At 58.9% G+C, this 20,620-nt stretch overlaps 1 protein-coding gene across 1 annotated transcript in view; it reads left to right on the top strand.

Moving 5' to 3' along the window:
- Window positions 1-16,080, top strand: part of IGHMBP2 (immunoglobulin mu DNA binding protein 2) — a 28,071-nt gene extending 11,991 nt beyond the window's left edge. Inside the window, exons 8-15 of the mRNA XM_046643661.1 lie at window positions 3,209-3,383; window positions 5,636-5,818; window positions 6,164-6,282; window positions 6,862-6,956; window positions 7,912-8,035; window positions 9,064-9,891; window positions 12,100-12,272; window positions 14,988-16,080. Of these exons, the coding sequence (XP_046499617.1) occupies window positions 3,209-3,383; window positions 5,636-5,818; window positions 6,164-6,282; window positions 6,862-6,956; window positions 7,912-8,035; window positions 9,064-9,891; window positions 12,100-12,272; window positions 14,988-15,185 (1,895 nt within the window). The 3' untranslated portion in view covers window positions 15,186-16,080. The remainder of the gene's footprint in view (window positions 1-3,208; window positions 3,384-5,635; window positions 5,819-6,163; window positions 6,283-6,861; window positions 6,957-7,911; window positions 8,036-9,063; window positions 9,892-12,099; window positions 12,273-14,987) is intronic.
- Window positions 16,081-20,620: the final 4,540 nt, after the last annotated feature.

Here is a 20,620-nt window from a genome sequence, read left to right as displayed (position 1 = left end):
ACTTTGAGTGTGCTGGCTTTCTTAGATGTGTGGATTGATGTTTTCCTCAAATTCGGGAAGTTTTCAGCCATTATGTTTTCAAATATTCTTTCTGCACCTTTCCCTCCTTTCCTTCCAGGACTCCTGTGGTATGGATATTGATGCGCTTGATGGTGTCCCATGGGTCTTTGCAGTCTTTCATTTGCCTTCGTTCTTTTTTCTTTCTGTTCCTCATACTGAATAATTCTTCAAGTTCACTAATTCTTCTGCCTATTCAGATCTGCTGTTCAGCCCTTCCAGTGAATTTTGGTTATCATACTTTTTTTTCCCCCAAAGATTGGCACCTAAGCTAACAACTGTTGCCAATCTTCTTTTTTCCTGCTTTTTCTCCCCAAATTCCCCCAGTACCTAGTTGTATATTTTAATTGTGGGTCCTTCTAGTTGTGGCATGTGGGACGCCACCTCCGTGGCCTGAGGAACGGTGTCATGTCTGTGCCCAGGATCCAAACCAGTGAAACCCTGGGCTGCTGAAGCAGAGCATGCAAACTTAACCACTCAGCCACGGGACTGACCCCTATTATACTTTTCAGCTGCAGAATTTCTATTTCTTTTTTTATAATTTCTGTCCCTTTATTGATAGTTTCTAGTTGGTGAGACATCATTCTCATACATTCCTTTATCTTTAGATATGGTTTCCTTCAGCTGTTTGAACATTTTGTTTTGCTGTTGGGTTGTTTTGCTTTTTTTTTTTTTTGAAGAAGGTTAGCCCTGAGCTACCATCTCCACCAATCCTCCTCTTTTTGCTGAGGAAGACTGGCCCTGAGCTAACATCCGTGCCCATCTTCCTCTACTTTATATGTGGGACAGCATGGCTTGACAAGCAGTATGTAGGTCCATGCCTGGGATCCGAACCGGCAAACCCCGGGCTGCTGAAGCAGAACATGCAAACTTAACTGCTGCTCCACCAGGCTGGAAATAGCTGATGTTTAGTAAGACCGACATCTGTGCTTTCTCAGGGACAGGTTCTGGTGACTGCTCTTTCCTCATGTGTGGGCCACACTGTGTCTCCTTGCCCGTCTTGAATTTTCCCTGGAAGCCTGAACATTTGCAATAACATCCCGTGGCCCCTCTAGACATCAGGTTCTCTTCCCTCCGCAGGGTTGGTTGTCGCTGCTCTGTTGTTGTTTGTTTGCTTAGTGACTTTTCTGAGCTGATTCTGCAGAGTCTGTGTTTTTCGCCCAGGGTGGCCACTGAAGCCTCTGCTCATTAGCTTAGCGGTTGGTCATGATTAAATCGATTCATTGAACTCCTGGCACCAGGAAGTCTCCTGTCTTTGCCGAGGGGCTCCGAGTGTGTAGGGGCGCACTTTGAGTGCCCAGCCAGGCAGTCTACAGCACAGCCTTCACTTCCTGCTCGTGCAGAGCCTCGAGGTGAGCCAGAGGCACGCACCTAGGGCCTCCTCGGGTCATTCCTGGGTGTGCACACACCCCTACACGCATGTGGCCTTCTGGCTTTGCAGGAATGTGTCAGAGCTTTTCAAAGACCCTGTGGACATCTCTTTGCCTCGCTTTTCCTTTGAAGCTCTTGGTCCTCCTGTCGTTGGCTCCACCTGTTGCCCATGGCCCCCGAGAGCTCCAGTGTTCAACACTTGCCTCTGATGGTTTCAGCAGACACCCCCGGAGACACGGCTGTTTGCACGGGGTGAGCTCCAGGTCAGGTCAGATGCTGACGGCAGTGTGAGGAGATCTTACTAGGGACCCACAGATGGGTCTGGTGGTGACAGTTCTCTTGGATGGGGCTTTGAAGGAGCCCTGTTCCCCAGTGGCTGTCAGGCTGCTGGTTTTCACCGTGCTTGCAGGCTGTTGGCTTCAAGTCTGCCATGGAACTGGGGAGCAGTGCCTGCTCCATAGGAACGCCATAAAGCTTGCTGCTCTTGCCCAGACTTAGCTATTTTTTGAATAAATGCTCCTGGATGGCTGCAAGCCTTTGGTTAATTTCTAGAGTTCTGAAAAAGCTGCTCCTGACAATTTTGCCAGTGTTCTCGGTGCTTTAGTCGGGGAGGGAACTTTCTCAGGTCCTTACTCAGCTGTCTCTGCTGACATCCTCTCCGACTGACTTTAAATGCAGCGCTTTCTGTAAATCACAAAGCAGCTGGCCCCCAACCCCCACCGCAAGGTCGGCGTGTGGCCTTTAGGTCCCTGCTGGTTGGCTTGGGGAGCTAGAAGGAGTCTGCTGGCTTCCCTTTGCTCCGTGAAGTTGCACACATAGTCTAAACTCGCCTCTCAGTTCTCCAAACCGCGGTCCTGAGTCTCACTGTGCTGGGGACGCTTTCCGCCCGTGTCCTGAGGGTCAAGCTGGGGAGGTTCAAGTTCTCTATCGTAGTCATCAAATAACGTATGTGGGGGTGTGCATCTCTGTATATCTCAGCATAATTAACCAGGGCAGAAAAGGGCAAGAGCTAGCATTTACAGCATGTGTTAACACCTGCCTTCTTGTGGCAGGCACTTTATGTATATTATTAAATACACGTATTTATTTTTATATGCATCCTTTTGCGATTTCTGTATACTACTTGGCATGCACGTGGTATATTAGTTTTTAGATATCGCGACCATCGAAGAGATGCAGCCCTTGTCCACATTTGTGGATGAGGTGCAGGGGTTGGTGGCTTGCCCGGGCCCCGCCGCAGTTCGCGAGAGCTGGCGTGGGGCTCACGTCCTGCTCACGCTTGGACTTGGTCCGCTGTACCACTCTGCGTTCCAGGAAGGAGGAGCCGGTATGGTGGTTTATGTTGTCAAGTACATGGAGTTTTTTTCTCCTGGTGAATTCTCAGCAGTTGGTTGTTCTGTGTGTTCAAGAAGAACTTAGAGGAGAATTAATTAAATTCTAAATTCAGAAAATGATACGGAAGTAATATTTAGAAATAAGACAGCCTTCCAGGATTTGGGGTCCCGGCCCCAAAGGGGTGATTGATTTTGCTCATTGAAACGTCGGAGTGGCCCGTGGCTAGGGACACACCGCTGCCCTCTTAGACACAGGTGGGCTGGAACCATGAGCTTTTTAATATCCTTCCCAAGTGTTTATTCCAAGACTCAAGGTTATCACACACAGTCTTTAATGCAAGACTGGGTTATGAAACAGCTGGCTTGTGTGTCTCTTCCGGTGTGCTTGCTGCTGTTAGGACACGCCAGCGCCTCCTGGAAGGGCTCACGGTTCTGGTTCCCGGCAGGTGCTTCTCCCGACGGCCCTCTGAAGTTGCTGCCCGACGGCTACTTCGACGTGGTGGTCATCGATGAGTGTGCCCAGGCCCTCGAAGCCAGCTGCTGGATCCCCCTGCTGAAGGCCAGGAAGTGCGTCCTGGCTGGAGATCACAAACAGCTGCCCCCCACCATCGTCTCTCACAAGTAAGAGCGTCTGCGGGAGGGCCTTCTCCGCCCCCGCCCGCCACCCCTCTGGTCCGTCCCTCAAAGTCCAGCCCAGAGGCGCCGGGCTCACCGGGAGGTCCTGGGTCTGCCCTCCTCTGCACGTTTCCTGATGGCACTTCTACCCCGTTGTGTTGCACTGAGTCGTTTAGACGTCTGCTCTGTCAGGCCGTGCGCTCCTTGAGGTCAGGGGTCGGATGGAGTTCATCTTTATGAGGTCAGGGGTCGGATGGCGATCATCTTTGTAGCCTCAGCACCTGGTACGGTCTCAGTCCTCGCTTGCCGAGTGGAGCGTCCCGCAGTGAGTCAGGGAGCCAGGCAGGTTGATGCGCACGTTACCGTGAGAGCCGCTGCGAGGGCTGTGCTCACCTCGGGGTTGACAAGCTCACCACCCAGCACGGGTTCTCTGAGCCTGGGACGTGAGGAGGGACTCAGTAAATACGATCCTGCCCGCTGCAGAGACGCGGTGTCCCTAGTGTGACCGAGCACAGCTCCCTCCTGGGTGGGGGACGTGCCGCTGCCGCCTGGCCCCTCTCCTCGCCTCCTTTCCTACCACTCCCCCTCCCTCCCTGCTCTGGCCACGCTGGCCTCCTCTGTGCGTGAGGGCCCCCCGTCTGGACCACTCCTTCCCGGATATCTGGAGGTCACGCCCTCCCTTCACGTAGTTGTCTCTCAGCTGGACTCTCCGCGTGGTCTCCCGTGACCGCCCCGTCGCAGGGACATCCCCGTCACCTGTGGTCCATTAGTCAGCTTACTTCGTTTTCCTTAGCTCTCGTCACTCCCTGCGGTGGCACATGTGGACTTGTTCGTTCATCCTCCCAGCTAGAATGTGGGTCACATGAGGCCTGGGGACAGAGCCTAGCATGTGGGTATCTGTGAACAAATTGGCCTTTTACAAGGCAGTTCCAGAGTCCGTGTCCAGAAGGAAGGAAACCCGTGAAGACTCCCGAGTCACTTGAAGATCGCTTTCTTCTTCCTGGTGCTGGTTGACACAGTTCTCTGCTGCCGTGTGCGTGGAAGTCATGATCAGCCTTGGAACTCTCGTTGTTTTCTGAGTCGAGATGTGCAAGCGAGTGTGTCAGGTGCAGCCTCCCAGGGAGCTGGGGGCGGTTCGGTCAGGGGCCCGCAGAGAACGAGGCCATCCGACATGGTACTTCAAGTGGGGCGTTGGGAGGGGGACGTTTGGGGTGGAGTAAAGGCGGCAGTGTGTTCTGAAGGCTTGTCGTGGGGGAGAAGTGCTTCTGGAGGGGGAGCGGGCAAGTGGATGGCTGTGAGGTGCTGAGGGCAGAGCCTGGCACGGAGGAATGCTCAGTGAACGTCAGCCTCTGTCCCCGCGGCGGTGGACTCTCACGGCTGGAGTGCGGATTTTTTTTTTTTTTTTTTTAAAGATTTTTATTTTTTCCTTTTTCTCCCCAAAGCCCCCCAGTACATAGTTGTATATTTCTCGTTGTGGGTTCTTCTAGTTGTGGCACGTGGGACGCTGCCTCAGCGTGGTCTGACGAGCGGTGCCATGTCCGCGCCCAGGACTTGAACCAACGAAACACTGGGACGCCTGCAGCAGAGCGCGCGAACCTAACCACTCGGCCACGGGGCCAGCCCCTGGAGTGGGGAATTTTAAGAATGTCTCTGTTAGTTGCTGCTGCTGCTGTAACAGCTTACCGCAGACTTAAACAGCACAGGTTTATTATCTCGTACGGTTCTGGAAGTCGGACCCAAAATGGCCTCAGTGGGTTCCGTGCAGGCGTCGGCTGCGTCCCTTCCGGAGGCTCCAGGGGAGGATGCGTGCCTTTGTCTTTTTGCTTCTGGAGGCGCCCGCATTCCTTAACCTGTGGCCCCTTCCTCCGTCTTCAAAGCTAGCAGCATAACATCTTCGGTTGTCTCTCCTGTCCCCTCGTCTTCTCCCACTTTGACCCTCCTGCCTCCCTGTTCTAAGGACCTCGTGATGACATTGGACCCACCTGGATCATCCAGGATCGTCTCGCATCTCGACCCTTAATTTCATCACGTCTGCAGAGTCCGTCTTGTCACATAGGGTCACATGTTCTTAGGTCCCAGGGTTAGGACGTGGGCGTCTTTGAGGGGCCACTCTTCAGCTGCCCACACACTTAGCTTAGGTCAGAGCAGGGGCTTTGTTAGGTCCTGAGCTTTGAGGACCGCTTTCCTCCCTGGGCCCTGGTTTCAAGCTGGACTCAGGGACTCAGGCCCTCCTTCCGGTTCCTTCCTCTCGGGTGCAGGGCTGCGCTGGCCGGGCTGTCGCTCAGCCTGATGGAGCGCCTGGACCAGGAGTATGGCGCCAGGGTGGTGCGGACGCTGACCGTGCAGTACCGCATGCACCAGGCCATCATGCAATGGGCCTCGGAGGCCCTGTATGCCGGGCAGCTCACGGCGCACCCTTCCGTGGCTGGGCACCTCCTGCGGTGAGTGACTCAGTTACACCCCCGCCTGGCGTCCCCTGTCTCATCCTCCTTGCCTGACAGAGCCCCCCGTGTCACCTGAGTTGTGTTCCATAAAGATTTTAGGGTAAAAGTTGGCTCTGGGCCTGGTGTTCCGGGAAGGAGTTTGGCCTTGCCCTGGAGGGCTGGGTTTGGGCCCCTCTGAGTCTCTGACGTTCCTCATGCTCATTGTGTTCCCCGTGGGGCGGTTCCCCGTTTTTCTGTGGGAGGGGCCCGCGCTGCAGGGAGTGAGGGGGAGGCGAGGTCTGGTCTGAGGGCCTCAGCACTCCTTCCTGCGGGCCTCACTGTTCCGTCTCCTCCCTCGAGCAGGGACCTCCCGGGCGTGGCTGCCACGGAGGAGACGGGCGTCCCCCTGCTGCTGGTGGACACGGCTGGCTGCGGGCTCTTTGAGCTGGAAGAGGAGGATGAGCAGTCTAAGGGGAACCCTGGTGAGCCTGCTTGGGAAGGGCCGGCCTGCAGCTTAAACACACCTGAGCTCCTCTCCAAGCTCGGAAGTCCCTCCAGACTGCCCGCTTCAGAGACGAGCTGAGCAAAGGCGGGGGGCACGCGGCACTGACGGGCTGTGGGAGGTTTGAGCCACAAGCTTCAGAAGGTTGAGCACCATCGCTTTCTTCCCCAGGGAAGACGTAGGCCTGGGCGGGGTTTCTAGTCTTGTTCTGAGCAGGCTGGCCCAGCGCTGCCTGGCGGAGCCCGGGGGCGAGATTGTTGCTCAGCTGGTGGTAGCAGACTGCTGGGTTCCACTCCCAGGGCTGCCAGGTGAATGGAGGAACCGGCCGTGCTTGGACTAAAAGATGCTCGCTGTTTCTGGAAAGGCAGGTGCAACTGGGGCTCCTGATTCTTTGCTAAATCTGGCAACCGTCCGACTTAGGTTATCAGCTCGCCGGACACTACCACAGGCACAATGTAAAATCAGCTCACTGTGAGAGACAGGAGCGCTTAACGACAAGCATTGGTGGTAGGTGTCAGCTCAGTGTCCCTGTACTGAGAACCTGTTTACGCCCCTCCAGGTGAAGTGCGCCTCGTTGCTCTGCACGTCCAGGCTCTGGTGGATGCTGGTGTCTGCGCGAGTGACATTGCCGTCATCACGCCGTACAACCTCCAGGTGTGAGAGGGCCCCCTCGCGCCTCTCTGTGTATATCGGTGGGACTCAACCACCCCAAAGTGGCTGGAGAAAAAGGGTAGTTTATCGGCTCTTGTGACTGAAAGCACCAGGGTGGGATTGACCGCGTCGCGGCTGGATCCAGGGCTGAGGTGGTATTAGCGAGAGCCTCTGTGTGTCCGTCTGGCTGTCTCACTCGCTGTGCCATACCCCGCCCGTCGTGACCTCTCGGCCTGGTTCCCTGTGTTGGCTTCATCTGCAGCCCAGTTGTCCTGACACGGGCCGTCCCGGGGGAGCAGCCTATCCTCCTGCGGCATTTCCCAGAGTCTCAGCTTTGAATCATCTTGGTCTGGCTCAGGCGGTCCCCATCCCTGAGCCAGTCGCTGTGGTGGGGAGCTGGGGCCCTCACCCATCTCTGGGCTGGGGCAGGCATGGCTTCATGGGCTCTGGGAGGACTGAGCGTGGGAGCGGCGGTTTCCTTAGGGAAATCAGAGGTGCCACTGTCCCTGGAGAGGTGTAGATGGCGGGCTAGCAGAAGCGACAGGCATCTGCTCCCTCCTTTTCAGTTTCTCTCACATTTTCTCTCTCCGTGCCTGTGCGCTTAGGAAGCAAAGCCCATCTCCTTTGGTGGGAAGACGCACCTGCTTCGAAGTGTTGTGAGCATGGCGCCTCCCGGGTGTACAGGCCTCACATGGGTGTCTGGGGTGGGAGCTGTCCTGGACCAAGAGGAGTGACAGAAGATCAGCGCGGGGGCTTGGGGGTTGCATTTGCCATGTTGACGTGTTGTGTTGTCTGTTCGTTTGCACCCCTGGGAGCAGGGCGGCTTGGAAACTGTCGCTCCGGGGCTTCCCCACGGTCCTGGCGGTTCCGTGGCCCCAGGCCCTCTGCCGAGCTGAAGGGCAGAGCTTCAGAGCCGCCTGACCTGGGCTGTGACGCGGCTGTGCCTCGCTTGTTCCAGGTGGACCTGCTCAGACAGAGCCTCGCTCACAGGCACCCCGAGCTTGAGATCAAGTCTGTCGATGGCTTCCAGGGCCGGGAGAAGGAGGCCGTGATCCTGTCCTTCGTCAGGTCTAATAGGAAAGGTGCGGACACTCGTCAGAGCCCAAGGGGAAGCGCAGAAGCAAGCTGTTTATTCAGAGGGCACGCCGGGTTTCTGCCAGGGGCTGTGCCGGGGGCTGGGAGCGTGGCGTGGAGTAGTCTTTCCTCTACCAGCTCACCGTCAGGCAAGGGCACTAACTTGAAGGCCGGCCCGAGTGCAGTGTGACGAGAGCGCTAATGGGAACCTGCTCAGGGCCAGCAGCACCTGGGGTGGGAGGAAATGGTCCTGGGGAGGGGACATCTGAGCCAAGGGTCACAGGATGAGCTGGTGTCAGCCTGGGGAGGCGGTGGGGAAAGGTGTTCCAGGCACAGGCAACAGAGTGTGGCGGCTCAGAGGCACGAGTGTGCGGTGGGAGTGGTGGGCTGGGCGTGCAGGCTGGCTAGCCGCCCTGCCGAGGAGGCGGAGCCCCCCAAAGCCAGAGGTGGTCTTGCATCTTCTAGGTGAGTGTAGCTTCAGGCTGTGGTTTTGGTGCTGCTGGGGGTGTGGATGTCTCATTTAGTAAGAAAGTCGAACCCAGAGTGGTTTCCAGTCCACGGGCTTTGTAAAGCATTTTCAGGGCAAGGTTGAAAACAGATGAGAGAGGAGGGAAAAGCTGCAGTGGGGAGACGATACTGGAACGTGTGCGTTCCCTTGCGCATCGACTGCAGCTGTGTCTTCTGCGCCATCTCCTAGGTCTAGGCTTAGGGAGGAGGCGTTTGTCCTTCTCGGAAATGAGCAACAGTCAAATAGCTGCCAAAATCACATCAGGTGCCATGGCACCAGGCTTGATAGGCTGTGGTAAGCCACCAGCATGACCTGTGTCATGGCGGTGCCTTCGTGCGGCGGATTAGGCAGCGGCTTGGGGGTGGATCATGGTGGGCGACAGGGGGGGTGACTGATGTCACGGGAGGGATGGGGCGCTGGGATGGATGGTCCTTGTGGGGTGATCGTTGCTGATTAGGGGGCGAAAGCCCAGCTCCTTGTTCCCTAGTCTCCCACCTGCCCTGCCACTCACTCCGGCTCGTTTTTCAGGGGAAGTTGGTTTCCTCGCCGAGGACCGGCGCATCAATGTTGCTGTCACCCGCGCTCGGCGCCACGTGGCGGTCATCTGTGATTCTCGCACTGTCAACAACCACGCCTTCTTGAAGACCCTGCTGGACTACTGCACAGTGCATGGGGAGGTGCGCACAGCCTTTGAGTACCTGGACGACATCGTCCCCGAGAACTACTCCCATGAGAGCTCCCAGGGCCCTGGCCAGGCTGGCGTGAAGTCACGAGGCTCTGCTGCGCCTGCTAGGAAGGCTCCCAGGAGCAGGCAGCAGGAGGGGCCCCGGGGGGCCCGGGCGGCTGCCGGACTGGGCCAGAAGCCAGGCGGGAGGGCTTTGGGCTCTGAGGCACGTTGTCAGCCCAGCCTCAACGGAGGCAGCCCCGAGGGAGCAGAGAGCAGAGACAGTGCAGACCACTTCAGGGCCCTGATCGCCGACTTTATGGCAAGTGAGGAGACACAACTGGAGTTTCCCGCCTCCCTCAACTCACACGACAGGATGCAGGTCCACCAGATCGCCGAGGAGCACGGGCTGAGGCACGACAGCACCGGAGAGGGCAGGAAGAGGTTCATAACTGTGAGCAAGAGGGTCCCGGCAAGCCCACCGGCCCCACCCCCGCCACCAGGCCCCGTGCAGACGGAGCCCCCTGTCCAGGAGCAGAGCGGCCGGGACCCGCTGGACCTGAAGGCCCTGCACCTGGAAAGACTGCAGAGGGAGAGGAGCGGGCAGGAGCGGCGGGCCAAGGATGGGCCACAGGCCGCAGGCTCAGGGCCGCGGAAGGTGCCGGAAAAGAAGAAGAAGAAAGATGGTAAAGGTAAGTTGGGTCAACTCACGGGGGCACAGGCTTGCTGTCCCCTAAACCGGGTGTTTGCCCCACTTGAAACCCGCCCGCCTACTGCCCCTGAGAAGAGTTAAGACTTCCTCCTGGTGGTACTGGCTTGATTCTGCATTTTGCACCTTATTTTTAATCGGCCTGAGATCCGTGAGGGTGGTGCCGAGTCACGTGATCCTGGCGTCCCCAGGGCACGTGCAGGGCTGGCAGATGGCAGCACTGTGGGGAAGGGGTCTGGAGAGCAGCGGGGGTGGCGTGGGGAGCCTCCGGGTGGGAGGAGCATCACAGACCCCCTGCTGCAGTGCCAGCCCTGCTGCCCACTCAGATGCTCGTGCGACGCTGTCTTGTGTCTCGGTGGTCCTGTGGGCATCTGCGATGCCCCGTCTGGCACTCTGGTGAGTGTCCTGGTGGCCACGGCCTGGATTGTCTGGGGCATCTTGCTGCGGCCCTTTCCCCTCAGCAGGACCGTGAAGCCGCTCAGCTCCCCCTTCATTCACGTGCTTCCTGCGAGCACAACTACGTCAGCACAATCAGGGCTTCATACTGGCCTCCCAGGGTTGGAGGCTCTGCTGGGTCCACTCCATGGTATCGAGTGAGCAGCTGCCATGCGCTGGGCCTCCAGGGCACAGGCGTCGCCCCTGCCTCCAGGAGCCAAAGTCCCGCAGAGGAGAGAGACGCTGAGCGCCTTCCTGAACCGCACTGAGAACGCAGCAGACTCTGCCACGGGCCGGGGCCGGGGCCGGGGGAGAGACTGCAGGCCTGGCCTCCTTCTGGGAGAAGGCCTGCGGCGTGGTGCTTGAGGACAGGCTGTCCTGGGGCTTGGCCCGTTCAGGGCTGTTGGCACAGCTCAGGGTCGGAGCAGGCCTTCAGGCAGCCGCCTTCAGAGTCCATCTCGCCACATGGCCTGTCTAGTCGGCCTCTGGCCTCTGTGCTGACGTCCCAGCAGCCAAGAAGCAGAGGCCAGCCTGAGCAGGTCCGGGGCCACAGCTGGAGGCCACGCTGCACAGGGCGCTGCCGGATGGAGCGAGGGCTGACGGCCTGCCGGTCACGGGGTGAGGACGGTGGGTGCGCAGTCCCTGGAGGAGAGGGGCCAGCACTTGTGTGGATGAGATTTCTTGTTGGATTGGGGCCTGAACACCCTCTGCCTGGTCGCTACGTCTCGTCCGTCTCCCCAGGTCACTTGATCTGTGAGATAGTGGGCACCTGTGGGCAGCGAGCATGTCCAGGCCTCTCCGAGCCTCCCGGTGCTGCTCTCGGGGCATCAGTGCTCATGTCCCTGCCCTGAGCCCAGTGTCCACTGGGCCTGTGTGAGTGCAGGAGAGTGTGTCTGCTTTACAGCCTGTCTGCCGGGATGGGGTGGGGGCATCTCCCCATTTACAGGGGGCCATGGCAAAGTAGTGTCTGCCTAGAAGGGTTGAAGTGACTGCTGCAGACTGAGGCAGCTGCAGGCCAGTGGGGGCTCTGAGAGCCCCTGGGCAGTGTCACAGTTGTCCCGGTGTCTTCCAAGGCTGGCCGTCGTGGCCTGTGTGCTGTGCACCTGGGGTTCCCATGAGAGAATGACTCAGGAAGCGGTGGCGAATCTTGCCTGTGCCCGTCACCCGGATCGTCACTACCAGCCGCCCAGGGTGGAGCCCTCCCACTGCTGCCTGAGCAGCTGCGTCCCTGGTGTGTGTGTTTGTTACACATGTGCATTCTACGGAATTACAGCCACGTGGAGTTTTATATCTCCTTTCCACTCCTGAGCATCTTCCTGTGACTTTAAGACTTCCACGCATCTGGTTGCAAACATCAGGGTCTCCTGACATCATGCCCCGTGGGTGCGCTCTGGTCCATCTGGCCTTTTCCCAGGTGTGGCGTGTCGAGTGTGCTTTGGGGTTTTGTTTCTATAGTTAACATTGTAAGGAACATCCTCGTGCCTAAGTGTTTTCTGGATTAAAGAGGCTGAGCTTTTGAGAGGCACTCTGCGCGCGCAGCCAGCGCCTCGTAGGAAGTCCGTGCTCGCCTCCCGGCAGCGAGTGGGTATCAGCTCCGTGGAGAAGGGTCCCAGCTCAGCTGCGCTGTTTGCTCGCTCACTGTGAACCCAAAAGCAGGGCCCGGGGCACAGCTGCTCGGCGGGCCCACGTGGGCCCAGCGGGAGAGTCCTTGTCAACTTCCTTCTTCCCTGTTTGAGTGACGCTCTTTTTCCTCCAGGACACGCGGCCATGAACCTGCCTGCCCAGGAGGACTTTGACGCCCTCGTCTCGGCTGCCATTAAGGCTGATAACACCTGTGGCTTCGCTAAGTGCACAGCCAGCGTGGTGACCCTGGGCCAGCTCTGCCTGCACTGTGGCCGCCGGTACTGCCTCAGCCACCACCTGCCCGAGGTACGCGGCCCGTCCCGGCCCAGGCAGTGGGGAGGGCGGCGGGCTCCTCTCCAGGGCTCGGAGCCAGGGCACACACGCTCCAGATGGAAGCGGCAGCTGGTGGTGAGCTCTGCCAGCCTTAAAGCAGACGTTGACTCTCGGTTTGTTCTGAGTGTGTCAGGGCACAAGTAAGTCAGACGTCACCTTTGCTGAGTTAGGGCCACATCCTGGGCATTCTGGGCAGGGAATGTGGTGCCAGCGTCCTTGGGTTCTGTCGGTGGGTCAGCGCAGGGGAGAGGGGAGGTAGGGCCTTGGGGGCCACTGTGTGAAGTGGGCCGGCAGCCTGGCTGCTCGTTCGTTCGTTCCTTGAGCATGTGTCGATGGGAGCCCCTCTTGCAGGCGTGGGGAGCGGGGGCCAGAGCAGGCTTCACCTCTGCCCTGGGCGGGCGAGCTGGATGAGAGACCAGCATGTGGTACAGTGCGCTGAGCGCCTCACCAAGGGAGTGATGCGGGGGCAAGGTGATGCGGGGGCAAGGTGCAGCAGGGGTGGGGGCTGCCCAGATGCAGCCCGCAGAGTGGGCTTCCCAGAGGAAGTAACCCTGGGGCCGACGTGGCAGATGGAGGTGGGGAGCGGGGCAGGGGACGGCTTGCACGGGGCCCCCAGGGAGAGGTGGTGGCATTCAGGCAGCCAGGAGGAGAGTGTGAGGCAGGATGCTGAGAGTTGAGTGTGAGCAGGGCCCCGTGAGCTGCCTGGGGGAGTTCAGCCCTGGTTCTGAAGGCCGTGGGGGGGCCTGGGCGCTTCAGCAGGGCCGGGACTCCGGAGGCCTGGCCTGGGTGAGGACAAGGCTGGAGGCAGGCTGGAGCGGCCGCAGGGACGTGGTGAGGGTCTTGGGCGTCCATCCCCGAGGTGTGGCGGGAAGGGAGTTGGCGTGGATTGGCGGCCTCCATTGGCTGTGTGTCAGGCTGAGAGGAGGAAGGAGGACCCAGAGTGGCCCTCGGGTTTCTGGTTTGGGCAGATGGGAGGCCGGCAGTGGGGCTCTCTGAAGTCGGAGGGGGGCAGGTGTGAGGGAGGGCGTGCAGCCCCTGGGGTGACACCGTCCTGCAGGGGCTGCACCGGAGTCCCGGGGGGTCCCCGCTCCAGGTCAGGGGTTGGCGCTGCCTGCCCGCTGGGCAACTGTGCCCTGCTCTGAACCCAGGAAGGGCCTCGTCCCGGGCGAGGGGCTTGTCCCTCCTCACACACCCAAGCAGCCTGCCCGTCTTCACGCCTGTTGATAAAACATACAGTGTTTTAGAAAGGTTTTTACCTACAACGTTTACAAGTTGTCAAACGCAAGGCTTGGGGGCGAGTTTGCACGGCTTGTGCGTGTCGCCAGTGCCGTGGGGGTGGGGAGCCCCCGGCGGCTCCTGTGCAGGAACAGCTCCCACGCCGGGACAGGGAGCTGGTGGGCTCCTCGAGCCTGGCCATCAGAGGGGGAGCACAGTGGCTCCTCCAGCAGGAGAGAGGGCTGTGCCGGGGCGCACATCCCCCGCTCAGAGACGGCGTGCGGGCAGAGGGCTCGAGGAAGCACCACGGGGCTCGGTATTGGGGATGTGGCCTCCAGCGCCAGCCCCATCACCTGCTCACTTTGTAACATGGGCAGATTAACATTACGGTGGCTCTGAGCCCCTCTCCCCACCTGTTAGGTGGACTGTGTGCCTGGCCCCGGCCCCGTCCCCTGGGCTGTGAGGAGCAGTTATGGTGATGGATGTGGGTCCTGGGCCTTGTGGAAGGGGTGACTGCACGTCTGTCTCTGGGAGAGCTGTGGTGGCAGGGCCTGGGCCAGGGCTGCCAGGTGGGGACAGCCCAGAAGGGGCAGAGGACGGGGCTGAGGACACTCAGTGAGCTGGGTGTTGATGGGCCCTGGCAGCTGGCAGCCCCCGGGCTCCTGGTGACCTGTGCACAGGGCTGGGTGAGCCAGTAGCTGTTCTGGAATCTTACTAGGCCCTAACTCAGGTCCTGCCTGGCAGTTCCCAGGGGAACACCCTGCTTCGTGCAGCAGAGGAGGCACTGGCTTTGGGGACGGAGGCCGCGGCTTCAGTCCGCCCCTCCGCTGCCCAGGAGGAGTCCGAGAATCGCACACGTCGGGCACCTGGACGTGCTGGCACGGGGTGCTGGGTGCTTTCTTCCCTCCTGCCTCCCTCTCCATCCCTCCCTCCTTGCAGGCACGGGAGGCATGCTGGGGTTTCCCTGAGACACAGCAGCGGGACGCATGTCCCCCTGCGATGGACATTTGTCACTGGAGCCCCTATGATAGGCCTAGCATGTGGAAGACATACATGAAAGTAGTTTTCCCAGAGGGGAATCTAATCCTAGTTGGGATGCGTGCCATGAAGTGATTAGGAGGAAAGACAGCGTGACCTCACTAGTGTGATTTACAGATAGCATGTTGACGTGTCACCGTATGTGTCACACGTGCAAAACGTGGGCCTGTGTTACCCATGTACAGGATGACCTCACCCTGCAGGGAGTTTGTGGGGAACCGGCCCTGCGCTGACATCAGCACAGAGGACAGGAGTGGGGAGGGACGGGTGTGGTGTGTCCCCCGCCCCCAGCAGCCTGCAGGATCCATGTGTGGCCAGAGTAGGGAGTCCCTCCGAGATCTTACGCTGGGGCTTCGTGGTCCCTGAGCTCTGCGATGGGCAGAATTGCAGGACCTCGTCCCCCTTGGCCCACTACTGACCGTTGTGTCCCCCCAGATCCATGGCTGTGGTGAGCGGGCTCGAGCCCACGCCCGGCAGAGGATCAGCCAGGAAGGAGTCCTCTACGCTGGCAGTGGGACCAAGGACAGGGCCCTGGACCCAGCCAAGAGGGCCCAGCTGCAGAGGAAGCTGGATAAGAAGTTGGGCGAGCTGACCAGCCAGAGGAAGAGCAAGAGGCAGGAGAGGGAGAAGTGACGGACCGTCTTCAGAGGACGCGGCCGCCAGGGCGCCTGTCTGTGCAGAGGTGGCGGGGGCGATCAGGGCTGCCCGAGAGCTCCCGCTCCCTGTGGCTGCTTGGGTGACAGTCCCGCCCCCCATGCTGTCTCTACCCAGGCCTCGCAGGGCGACACACCCTGTGGGGGGCTTTCTAGCATGGCCGCTGGTGGAGGAGGCACCCGGGTGCTCTGGCAGTGCCAGCTGACCTTTCCTCGGGGCCTGGTGAGGGGTAGGCCCGGGCACACTGCGTCTCCGTCCTCACTCCCGCCTCGGACGTCTCCCAGTCTCTTCCCTCCCTCCTTGTCAAGACTGAAATCCACCGTCTCAATCTCGGGAGCTGCCGTGAGGGTCGGGAAGGGTCCACTCCCCTCCAGAGGCATCCGGGCCGCAAACTCCCTGACAGTGACATCCTGCTGTCCAGGGCCAGCCAGCTTCCTGCCTGTGTGGAGGAGAGAGGGCGCTCGCAAGCTCAGAGAATGTGCCTGGCGGTGGCCCCTGCACGCTGGCCACTTCTCCGTGTGTCCCGTGCGGCTGCTCGCCCTTTGTCAGAACCGTGACTTCGCTGAGCCCCTCCCGTCTGTCTGTGGCTCCCCGGTGGCTGCAGTGGCCCCACCCTGACGCTGTAGGGCAGCGGGCTGGAGCGTGGCCCTTGGCTGTGGTTTGCAGGCTGCCAGCCTGTGAGCCCTTCCTGCATCCCCCTGGGGACGGTCCCAGCCCGGCTCCCCTTGCAGCCCAGTGCCCTCTTGGAGGTGCTCTGTGGCCTTCCCTGCCGACGCTTCTGAAGAGAGCCTCGGGGGGGTGTTATTGTAGTCTCCGAGTCTTATTTGTTTCAAAGGGAGATAAATTATTTAAAAATTAAAACGTATGCACACTGTCCAGTCTGTCCATCTGTTGTGTGTCTGAAGTGGATGTTCTTCCCGGTTTTGCTCAGTGTGCTGTCCTGACATGGCTGGGAGCAGGGACGATGTTTGCTCTGCATCCTCAGGGACAGTGATGCTTCAACAAGAAGGTGGGGCACAGGCCGTGTGGGGGATGTGCGTGCTGCTGGCGAGTGACCGCGGGGAGGACAAGGGCACTTTGAAGTGGGCTGGTCGCGAGTTGTGAACCCATGACGGATACAGGCTGGCCCTGTGGACAGAGCGAGGGGAGGGGCTGGGGCGTGGGCCGCAGAGGCTGCCACGGAGGAGGAGCAAACACCAGCGTCGGAGGTGGTGCCCGGGTGCCGGGTCTGCCCCGCGTCCAGCTGCCTCCTCCCCATCCCCGTCGCTGTGCGGGCTCTGACCATCGGCACTTGCCCTTCTTCCGTCATGCCCTCCGCCCCCTTCCTGACCCTCCTCACTCAGGCCTTGCGTCCACTGTCCTTAAGTGCCATTGATGTCCCTGTGGCCTCAGCCCCCTGAACCAGGCACTCAGGGTGTCTGTGTCAGCCTCAGTCTCCCCCAGGAGCCTTGTCGTCCTGTCCTTATGCCACTGGCCCCAAATGCTGTTGATTCAGCGCATTTATGGAGCGGGTCCTCTGCCAGGCCCAACACTTGACTCGGCTCTGCCAGCACTGAGCCACTTGCATGAGGATGCCCCATCCCCTGCCCAGGCCCATGTCCACTCTGTGCCCTCCTCTCGTGGGGACGCCCTGTCCCTTGCCCAGGCCCATGTCCACTCTGTGCCACCAGGGCGCCCTCCCCTTTGCGTAGACGCCTTCCTTGCTTGCTCCTGTCAGGTGGCTTTAGGACTGACATGTTCAGGATGGGGAGGGACTGGGACCCCCTCACGTTGTGTGTTTAGGTGCCCCACACAGTCCGTCCAATGACTCACGTCAGCACGATCTCGGTGCTTACGAGGGGATGAGACGTCTGTGTCTGACTCGTTGTCTCGGTTGTTGAGGGGCATGTGGCAGCCGTTTTGCCTGTTGAGGAGGCTTGCTGTGTCTCTGGTGATGAGCCTCAATCCTGTAGCCACAGGGAGGCTCCGTGTCCTCGGCTGGATCAGTCAGAGCTGTGTGGCCAGGTTCAGGGCTGAGCCAAGGATGATCCAAATAAGGCTCATCTGGGCTCCACCCTGGGGTCTACACACAGATGCTGAAAGAATGATGTTGGCTCTTCTTTTCTGGGGGTGGCTGGCAGCCACCCTCTCTAACTCCTAGAGGAAGCCTGTCTGCAGGAGAGAAGGAGGCCAACACAGAAACAGAGCCAAAAATAGGGGCAGGAGAATAACCTGATCACATTGTTTGAGCACCTGGATCCAGCCACACCTGGTCCCCACCCCATTATTCCCAGTGTCTTGAACTAAAAAATCCTCTTTTTTAGCTAAAGAAAGTCTGCCTTGGGTGTCTGTTGCTTGCAGCTAAAAGGGTCTTTGCTGGTCCAGTTGTGCCCATGTCTGTATATCTTACGTGTATCCCCAGTCCTAGCATGGAGGCAGTGCTGAATCGGCGCACCTCTGCTCATCAGAGAAGGAGCAGGCCCCATACTTCCATCCACGTCCTATTCCCGTGGGTCGTCTGCCAGGAAGAACTTGAAGCAGAGGAAGGAAGGCGACGCAGCGTGGGCCGGGGTGCTGGGGAGCCTCTGGAACGAGAAGGCCCTGATCTGAATGCGGACTCTGTCAAACGTGGCTGCAGCGAGTGGCCCCTCCCCGAGCCCGTCTGCCCGGCTGTAGCAGCATCGAGACCAGCCTCCACCACACAGGCGGAGGAGTCCGCGGGATGAGCAGCGAGCAGCGCCGTGTGTTGGCGAGGCCTGGGCCGGGTCAGGACCAATGACGTTTGCCTGTGGTCACTGCGCCCACCTGCTCCTGCACGGTGCATCCTCCGCACCCCCCGACTGACCGCCACTCAAGCCGGTTTTGACGCATCATTAAAATGTCCGAGTTGACCATTGCAGCACGAAAAGTTTCCATTTCTCATCCCAGAGAGACCTTGTTAGGAAAATGTTTGTCACTGGTTGCTTGAGAAATGCCCTGCAGTTTGGCCTGGACAGGGGAGCCCCATGAGGGACAAATGCACCAAGCAAACATCTTCCCGGCCCGCGAGTGGGAGCTGCCGGTCACCAGCAGGCTGCAGCCCTTGCTGGAGGGGCAGCCCAGGCGTGAGAACGCCCTTCTGGGTGGGCGTGCTTCCTCTCCTCTGCAGAGGCGGCGGGGAGGGGCCCTGCCTTTTTCTTTTGGGGTGAGGGGAAAAACGGCACAGGAGGGAGCCCCAGCTTCAGAGCCTGTCAGCCCTGGGGTTTATTCCCACATGTACCCGGTGCTGGCTGTGCGGTCTTGTGCCTTTGTTTCTTCATCTGTAAAATGGGGCAATGCCAGGACCCAGCTCACAGGGTGGTTGTGAGGATTAAATGCTTTAGACTCACAAGGCCCTTGAAACAGTGCGGAGGAAATGTCTGCTGTCCTTGTTGTCATCTCGCAGAGCTGCAGGGGAGATGCCGTGAGATGGCACACGTAGCTCCTCATACGGGTTCAGCAAACGGCCTTACTGCTCAGGGCCAAGGCCAGGGCGCCCGGGTCCCCTGGAGCCGGTCGGCCGCCAGCAGAGGTTGCTGGTGCGGCGAGCCCTGCCCCTCCACGTGAGCACACCGGGCATCCTTCCGAGCCACAGGGCGCGCCTCCTCACCCCTGCCGGTAGGCCAGGGATGGCAGCCGGGCCAGCCGCGCTCTGTGTTTACCTGGGTTTGTTTAGAGCGTTGCCCAGAGGGATGAGAGTGGGCCGATGGGCACCAGGCTGCCCTGGGATGCTTTAGGCCCGAGTTATAAGCTGGCACTTAAAAGGAACTGTGTTCTGTGCCAGGAGCATTGCAAAAGCTGCAGCCTTATTTGGCCTGGAAACTTCTTCGTTTGGAGGAAGAGTCTTCTCCTCTGGCGAGTAGATTTCTGATTCCCCCAGGCCGGGTTGTCCAGTGTGTGAATTATTTTGACCTCTCACCTCTCTCTGTTTTTGGCTGCCTGCCTTTTTCCTCAGCGATTCTCCCTGTTTCTGCCAGAACCCCCGCTCAGCTCTCTGTCCCCTGCCCTCAACTGCTGGTGAGGGATTTCCTTGTGCAGCTCTATTGGGAAGTGATTCTTTTCCCACAAAATGCTCCCATCGTGGGGCCAGCCTGGTGGCGCAGCGGTTAAGTATGCACGTTCCACTTCTGGCGGCCCGGGGTTCGCTGGTTTGGATCCCGGGTGTGGACGTGGCACCCCTTGGCACGCCATGCTGTGGTAGGTGTCCCACGTATAAAGTAGAGGAAGATGGGCATGGATGTTAGCTCAGGGCCAGTCTTCCTCAGCAAAAAGAGGAGGATTGGCAGGAGTTAGCTCAGGGCTAATCTTCCTCAAAAAAAAAAAAAATGCGCCCATCGCGAGTGTACTCCTCGAGGGGTTTTAATAAATGTGCAGGGTTGTGCGATCCCTCACCCCACCTGCTCCCTGAGGCCCGTTTGCGTTATTGGGCTGAGGGAGTTCCATCCTTAGGGTGCTGAGGGGTTTCATTTATTTATTTATAAGCTTTTTATTAGAGTTGTAACTTTTTAAATCATGAATACATTTTAGACTTTGTCATATGCTTTTTCTGTCCCTTTTAGATGACCACGTGGGGTTTGTCCTTTATTCTCTTAATATGGCACATTGCATTAATTGATTTTTGAATGTTAAACCAACCTTGAATTCCTGGGGTAAATCCCACTTGGTCTTGGTGTATAATTTTTTTTTTTAAAGATTGGCACCTGCGCTAACATCTGTTGCCAATCTTTTTTTTTTTCTTCTTCTCCCCAAAGCTCCCCAGTACATAGTTGTATATTCTAGCTGTAGGTCCTTCTGGCTGTGTTATGTGGGACACCACCCAAACATGGCCTGATGAGCGGTGCCATGTCCTCACGCGGGATCTCAACCAGCGAAACCCCAGGTCCCCAAAGCAGAGCACGTGAACTTAACCACTTGGCCACGGGGCTGGCCCCTGTAATTTTTGTATATGTTGTTGATGGGTGCATATGATTAAAAACAATTAAAAACCCTGTTTTGAGATCTGCTCCAAATCAGAAACAACTCTCCTTATGGGGCAGCCGTACTTGGATTCTTGTCGTGAAGACAAGAAACCCACCAGAGGGTTCTTCACGCCCCTTTATTCCCTCTTAAATGCAACGCTCAAACCATTGTCACATTGTCAGCCTGCTTATTTAGCCCTCCGCCCCAGAGCTGAAAACTTCAGCAGTCAGAGTGTCCTGCCCCCAGGGAACAGGCCCCTGCGAAAGGCTGTGCAGGTTGGGCTTTTGGGGGCGAGTTGAGGCTGCCATCCGCCTTGTGCCCTGCCCGTCAAGTCGTGCACACAGGCTGTGGCCACTCAGAGGGAGGGCTGCCGGTTTCTAATGTGCACAGAGATGCTGCGGAGGCTGCTAGTGGCCCTGGATGGACGGAGGTTGTGGGTGGGGGTGAGGGTGCCTGGG

This window comes from Equus quagga, chromosome 17 (assembly GCF_021613505.1).
Source record: "Equus quagga isolate Etosha38 chromosome 17, UCLA_HA_Equagga_1.0, whole genome shotgun sequence".
NCBI lineage: Eukaryota > Metazoa > Chordata > Mammalia > Perissodactyla > Equidae > Equus > Equus quagga.
This window is presented reverse-complemented; position numbering and strand designations above follow the sequence as displayed.